The sequence below is a fragment of the Ochlerotatus camptorhynchus genome, unplaced genomic scaffold, assembly GCF_037179485.1.
Source record: "Ochlerotatus camptorhynchus isolate MF236.1 unplaced genomic scaffold, CSIRO-AGI_Acam_v1.1 ptg000569l, whole genome shotgun sequence".
In the NCBI taxonomy this organism is placed as follows: Eukaryota; Metazoa; Arthropoda; class Insecta; order Diptera; family Culicidae; genus Ochlerotatus; species Ochlerotatus camptorhynchus.
The window spans coordinates 1,057,129-1,064,836 of NW_027041050.1; the positions used below are offsets into that span (position 1 = coordinate 1,057,129).

At 40.0% G+C, this 7,708-nt stretch overlaps 1 protein-coding gene across 1 annotated transcript; it reads right to left on the reverse strand.

Annotated features, from left to right (window-relative positions):
• Positions 1-2,544: 2,544 nt before the first annotated feature.
• LOC135713583 (uncharacterized) lies at positions 2,545-3,698 on the reverse strand. Its single transcript, XM_065236714.1, has 2 exons — positions 3,143-3,698; positions 2,545-2,576 (listed from the first exon to the last, which is right to left on the reverse strand). Exons 1-2 carry the CDS (start codon positions 3,696-3,698, stop codon positions 2,545-2,547), a joined length of 588 nt encoding a protein of 195 aa, XP_065092786.1.
• Positions 3,699-7,708: the final 4,010 nt, after the last annotated feature.

The following is a 7,708-nucleotide window of genomic DNA, read 5'->3' on the forward strand; positions in this document are numbered from 1 at the left end:
CACATCGGACGTCGTCGTACTCAATGTTCCTGTCAATCCAGTACGCACTGCCTGTCACCTTATGGAAAACCCAGTCGCGCTTGCTGGTTCCTGTCATCTTAGCCGTTCTGGATCTGCGGTCGAAAATGGTGATGGGGGCTTCCAACCTCCTTTTTCAGGCAAGTATGTGTTCGATAGAATCATTCCATTGCCTGATGACTTTTCGTGTTCCAGCACAGCATTTCGCCTCTCCGATTTCATCAAAGCTTATCATCACACGAATAAACTCTCCAAACCAGAATGCACGACCTGTTGCCTAATGGAAGCCCCTGATCCAATCGACTCAGTCGCGCTTGCTGGTTGCTGCCATCGTAGACGTTCTGGCCCTGCAGTTGAGCCTGGTGACGGGGTCTTCCAACCTTCCACTTCAGAAGGATTGCAAGAACACTGCATCTTGCCTTCGCCTGACGATATTGGATGCAGACACGGCGAACCTAGTGATTGTTCTACTCCATGCATCGATGACATCTCTAATGGCCTATCACCGATACCAGAACGCACTGCCTATTGCGTTATGGAAGCCCCTAGCCCTCTTGACCCAGTCGTGCTTGCTGGTTCCAGTCGCCTCAGTCGTTCTGGCCCTGTGGTTGAGAGTGGTGACGGGGTCCTCCAACCTCCTGACACTGGCAAGTATGCGTTTAATAGAACTGTTCCATTGCCTGATGTGCCTGCATGTTCCAGCTCAGCAACTCGCCACTCTGATGATCTCCACCAAAACTTGCGAATCCAGTTTCATACGAAGCGGTGCATGATAACACCAGTTTCAATTTCCGAAAGGCTGATTTTGCTGCGATGAATCAAGCTCTACTTGCTATCGATTGGAGTTACCTTAATTCATTCCAGAACTTGGATGATGCTGTGGATTTTTTCACGAACGCTGTAAGCAGTATTATCGCTGAACATGTACCTCTTGCTGGAGCTGCACAGAAACCACCCTGGTCAACCAATCGCTTGCGAATGCTTAAACGCCACCGTTCTTCGGCCCTTCGAAAATATTGCAGCAGTCGTTCGTTGCACTTAAAACTACAGTTCAATCGTGCAAGCCGAGCATACAGGAACCACAACCGTTTCTTGTACGCTCGGTACATAATTCGGATGCAGCGCAACCTACGTACCAACCCGAAGCAATTTTGGTCGTTTGTCAAATCTAAACGTAACGAAGAGGGTCTTCCTTCGTCAATGTATCTAGGAAATCTCTCTGCTGACTCAACTGCTGAAAAATGTGAACTCTTTGCATCCCAATTCAAAGTGTCCTTCAATAATTTCGCTGCGCAACCTGCTCAAGTTGAAGAGGCAATTGGAGATACTCCACAGGACGTCTTGGACTTCGAAAATTTCTACATCGATGAAAATTAGGTTGCGAGGGCAATAAGTAAACTGAAATTCTCGCTATCTGTTGGACCTGACGGAATTCCTTCAGCGATGCTGAAAAGATGTACTTCTGCGCTATGTCAACCTTTGATGAAACTCTTCAACCTTTCGTTTCAACAAGGAGTGTTTCCCTCGAATTGGAAATCATCATTCTTGTTTCCAGTTTTCAAAAAGGGGGATAAACGAGATGTCAGCAATTACCGTGGCATAACCTCCTTGTGTGCATGTTCAAAGGTATTTGAAATCATCGTGAACGACGTTCTTTTTGCCCGCTCTAAACATTACATTTCGGTTGATCAGCATGGATTCTATCTAAAAAGATCGGTTGCTACAAACCTTGCTGAATTTACCTCTCTGTGCATTCAAGCAGTCGATTCTGGGAAGCAGGTGGACACTGTCTACATGGACCTGAAGGCTGCTTTCGATCGGGTTGATCATAACATCCTTCTGAAGAAGCTGGAGAAGATTGGTGTAACGTCTGCTTCAGTGGATTGGTTCAGGTCGTACCTAACCAACAGATCATTGTGTGTAAAAATCGGTTCAAGTCAATCGGAGATCTTCGTTAGTCAATCTGGCGTACCACAAGCAACCTGGGACCATTGTTGTTCTCCTTGTTTATCAACGATGTGTCACTGATTCTGCCACCGGGAGTGCAACTTTTCTATGCTGATGATGCTAAAGTCTACGTCATTGTAAACAGCTTTGAAGACTGTCTCGAACTGCAGAATATCTTGAATTCCTTCGAAAACTGGTGCACAAGGAACTGTATGACTCTCAGCATCGAGAAATGTCAGGTAATCACGTTCAGCAGAAAGTTCAAGCCAATCGTATATCCGTATTCGTTATAAGGGCAACCTCTAGCGCGGGTACAACGTATTCGAGACTTGGGAGTTAGTCTCGATCAAGAACTCACTTTCCGGTTCCACTATGATGACATCATCTCTAGATCAAACAGGCAGCTTGGATTCATTATGAAAATTGCTAGTGGATTTCGTGATGTTTTCTGTTTGAGGTCATTGTACTGTGCTCTAGTACGGTCAATTCTGGAATTTGGAGCAATCGTTTGGTGTCCTTATCACGATAGTTGGATTACACGAATCAAATCTGTACAGAGGAAGTTTGTACGTTATGCTTTCAGGAACCTTCCATGGCGTCATCCTCAGCATCTGACACCATACCAGGATCGTTGTCAACTACTCGGAATAGAAACGCTGAAAAATAGACGTCAAGTTGCTCAAGCGATGTTCGTCGTTAAAATCCTCAGGAATGACATTGATTCACCATCCTTACTAGCAAGAATGAATATCTACGCCCCCGAACGTTTACTACGACGACGAAATTTCTTACAGTTTGAACCCCGCAAAACCCTATATGGACAGCATGATCCGGTTAGATTTATGTCAGCTACCTTTGATGAAGTTTTTCATTTATTCGACTTCAACGTACCGGTGTCCACGCTGCAACGACGGTTTACTGACCATTTTCGTAATACTTGACTAAATTTGTGTAATTTTATTTATTTATATTTGTATGAACCCTACATTATGTTATTCATTAAGACAAAAAAGTGTCAGATGAATTATATCAAATAATAATAATAATAATATAATATCTACAGTACAGTCGACAGGGTCATCTAATGCAACATTTATCGGACTCTCAAAAACTGTTACCTGATCGCTTTCTACCATTCCGTTGGTGATTTCAAGATCATATGGATGAGCATCCAAACGTTTTCCGATGCATTTAGAATAGTTAATGGCATCTGGATTAAAGGGATATAATCCACACGCCGAAAATCCGTTCATGATAGTCGATTGTTTCAATGCTTTATTCATTGCTTCTTGGAGCAATTGTCCAAATGTAGCTAGCGACATCCGTTCGGTTGGATGGTTTGATCGCCATAGATCCAGTACTTTTCCCCAGCTGCTTTTGAATGGACCAAAGATAGCCACATCAGCAGGTTGTAAAATGCGTGTCACATTGGGGTATAAGGCGATCAACACTATCCCCAATTGCTGGCACATATCTGCGGCCTCCAACGCGACATAGGAACTATGACCATCTACAAAGTATACTATGGGAAATGTAGTATTACTTTTGACGAGAGCTGGATGCAATATTTTTTTGATGTAGAGCACGAAGTTATGCGTATCCATCCATCCATTCTCCGATTTCCCCAGTCCCCAGTCACTGGGAAAGCATCGCAAGGTTTCAAGGTCTAATCTTTTACGTGCAAGAATAATGTCAGGCGGGATTATTCTGCCATTTGCCGCAAACGAAAACATTACAGTAACATTTTGTTTGCTGCTTGTAGTTTCAACAAATGAAACATCCTTCTTTCCTTTTGCGGCGAAAACTTTCTTGGGGATGGGATTCAAACAGAATCCAGATTCATCGCCATTTAGAATACGCGATAGATCATTCAGTACATCCAGAAGGTGGTTTTCCTCTACATAGCTGTAGACAGTCTGGAACCAGTTTCTTATGTCCTTTGGAGACACTTCAGAGCTTGCACTAGTTACGGCTTCAGGAGTCCTGATAGTGATTTCGGAGTGACGTGCCAGAAATAATTTGAACCATGATTTACCTGAAAATGCGGGAAAACAAACTTGTTTTGGTAGTTTTTTTTATTAAAACTGCTAAAATAATAACTCACCAGGTGTGCCGTTCGTGAATGGAGTTGGTCTAGGATTTGCCTTTAAGAACTTTGATATTTTGTATTTCAAGCTGTCTTGGGTTATGGGAAACCCTTAACGTTCCATATCCTTCAGCCACGAAACCATCGCTTTCTCTTCTTGTAGTGAAAAAACTGTGTATGAACCTCTTGAGCCTTTCTGTTTAAATTTATCACTCAGCCGAAATTGAATCGTGGTACGAGGAATTCCAGACAGCTTCGAAGCAGCATAAAGAGAGAGTTTCCGTTCTCGGATTTGATTGACCATTTTGTTCAAATGTTCATCAGTATACGTTTTCTTATTTCGCCTTTTTAGATTACTCACTGGCTCAGAATCGTTTCCTGATATCGCCGAACATTGCTTAGTGGAAGGTCCGGAAATGGCTAATATTTCTGCATTGGGTCTGGAGATAGCTGGGCGCTCTTGTAGCACTATAACCGTATGTTGTTCTTTTCCTACAATGCACCACAATTAGAGAAAATAATATTAGTAATGTTAGTATTTTTTTTACGAAAATAATATTTAAAATGCGGTCGTTTTGTTTATTAAATGAATTTCCACACAAACATATTCGCTCGATACGTTTTGTTCCAAAACAGAAAAATTCAATATCTTCACTGGAAGCTGAAAAATAGCCGAATTTCTCCAATGAGCTCCTGGGCACTTAATGACCCTAATAAACAAATACCATAAACGAACCCAAGTAACATTTTAAGTTTTATGAAATACTACAAAGCTACTATAAAACAACGTTCATAAAACCCTGGTAAAGACTGCTTTGCCATTGATGCATCCACCAAAACCTCATTGATGCTAGAATCTGTCTAGTTGGCCCACCCTGGAGAAGGTTCTGAAAGGTGTATTTTCGAAGCTCTTCAAGATTGAACCATTTTGCAGTAAGGTTGTACGATAAACGCATTGAAATCCTTTTCAAAACCATGTTTATGCTACAATAAAAGCTATTCGGCAACAATTAAAAGCATTATCCGAACCATTTACCCTAGCCACTTGCTAAGTCCACTAGAAAAACAACAATCAAGATAAAAAAGGATTCATAAATACCATCCGATCTTATCAAAATAATTAAAATAAAAACTGATCGTATAAAACTCCTGTCGAATTTCCAAAATTATAAAATAGTTCTCATGAAGTGGCCTAGCTTTAGGTGCCATTTAAAATTTGATGTGAAATGTACGTGAAAACATCGAAAAACTTGAGTCCGCACACGGAAAACATCGATTTTACTAATTATTTTACATTAAGAATTTATTAAGTTAAGCCGAGATTTTTGTTTCTCATGATTTTTGCATTCTTAATATTTCTCATGCTGAATTACCTAAAATAAAGTTATATCCAAGGAAATATAGATTGAAAATCGAAGATTGTAAAAAACAAACAAAATAATTGTAATATGGCGGAGGCATAAAAGTTGATTTTCATGGGCCATATGTGACAAAGTTATTTTACTTTCAAGAAATCCTTAACAAATTCATATGGTTTTGAATTGGCTTTCATGAAGAAAACTTGTAGACTGTATTGTATTTATCTTAAGCCATTTTACTTGATCCCAATCCGTTCAGATTTATGGCAGCATTTATAGCGGCAATGTTGCCTACAAAATGTTAAACGTCAAAGTTTGTTTATCTTTCGATAGTTGCGCTATGCGAATCAGCGTTCTTCCAGGCGATTCCCTCCCGATGACTTGGCAGCAGTTACTCAGAAAGTGTTCACAATATTTCGCATTTTGCACAGCTGTAACCTCGATCATTCCCGAAAAGATCCCCTTCTTCCGGATGGTTCTGGAAGTGCACCATCAAACGATGCAGAACTGTACGGTTGAATGTTTTTTTTTTCAAGTGATTTCGCCGAATAAAACCGGAGCTATGGATCGGAAACCAACTAGTGTTCGCTAACTGACTAACTGACTCGCTAACGTTTCAGTGGTTTGGTGTCGGTACTGACGCAAGTTATTCCGACCTGCATCTATTCTCAAGGTCTGGAGAAGGCTGGTCTGTTTAAAGAATGTTTTGACAATGTTTTACGAATTTGAGGACCACGCTCACTTCACTCTTCTCCACCAGATGCTCGATCGTTGATGGTACCCGTTCCGTCGGACGTACTGTTTCTTCTAAAATACTAAATTTTACTGAAATCGACTTCCTTCGGTCGTTAGCATCGCTTGAATTTTTCCTTCAATTTCGTTTATCCTTCGAGATATCCTTATCATAAATTTGGTTTGCATAGTGAATGAGGATCCATCCTTAAAGTTCAATTTATAAACAGAGGAGATTTTATGATACACTTTTAAAATCCTTAAAGGCAACAATATGTATATGCCTTTTGCTCTCATTTAAAACATAATGGTTTTCGGATTGATTTTATAATGAATAGAACAGGTTTATTGAGTATTTTAACAAGAATTTAATAAAAAAATGCTAATGAAGTTTATGATTGATTTATAGAACATTTTTATGGTGGGATTGAGAACTACCTTAAATTTAATTTGAAAACAAGACAATTTTTGACTGCTCACCAGACTGTAAAAGGTTTTTAAAACAGCGAAAAGGTGAACTACTAGGTAGGAACGTTTTACACTGTGACATGCTGTATTTAAACTAAATGGATTATTCATTGCCATTATAAAACCATCATAAATCAAAGTGGATGCCGAATGATTGCAGAATTGTTACTTGGGAACTGTATTCCGGATGGGTAAACTATCCAACAAATGGTTTGGATGATACCATGAACACGTCGTTAAGCTCCCTTTTATGGATATTTTTATTAGGGAAGGCTTGGTCTGAACTGTGATTTGAGCGGTATCACATGATACAGAATGCCGGTATATAAATCCAGTGAACTTACGTGTGTGACGGATCGACAGATCGATCGGGCCAGAATGCTCCACCCACTCCATTGGACTGGTTATCATTCGCTGAAAACGGAAAACTACATTAAGAACATTTCTGTATTATAAATGGTTAATGCTTACCTTCAATCACAAGTAGGTTATTCACACTGCGTGTATTAAATATTTCCTCGCACTTTTTCCACCATTGATTACTACTACTAGCCCGTACACGGAGAGATCATCTTATCCAGATGATGCAAAAAGATTACCCAGATTGGCCCAAAACTGGATGAACTCAGAATATGGGTTATTTCGTTAACGCAAATAAATGTAAATATAATCCATATATGTGTTATTTATATGCAAATTTAACTTGAATTTACCCATTTTTGAGTTAAAAATCAACACATAATCTAAACTTGTTTGGTTTAATTAATTTTGAGTAAAGTAAGCCTACATTTGGGTTATCTGTTCTTAGCGTGAAGATGCTTTGACAACTAATATTATTTTATGAAACGAAACACAGGTCGGGCAATGTGGATTGTCGCCACAGTCTTTCCAATGCTGATGTGCATTGAATGTGACGTCACAAATTCACTTCATAAGGCACCATGGGAAAAGAGGAGGTCAAAAGCACTTTGTCAAACCTGGTTCCATAAGATTTGATAGAAAATATGTACTAGTTACGCCCTTTGGATAACTCGGCTAACAGAGTCAGACGAGTATTGAGATTGCTGAAGTGCGATTGTGTCTGTGATTTATTTTCATC

Coding starts and splice junctions, on each gene's coding strand:
- LOC135713583 (XM_065236714.1), bottom strand. CDS start 3,698: ATGTTTTCGTTTGCGGCAAATGGCAGAATAATCCCGCCTGACATTATT. Junction 2,577..3,142: donor TTCTAAATGCATCGGAAAAC/GTTTGGATGCTC, acceptor GTATGGTGTCAG/ATGCTGAGGATGACGCCATG.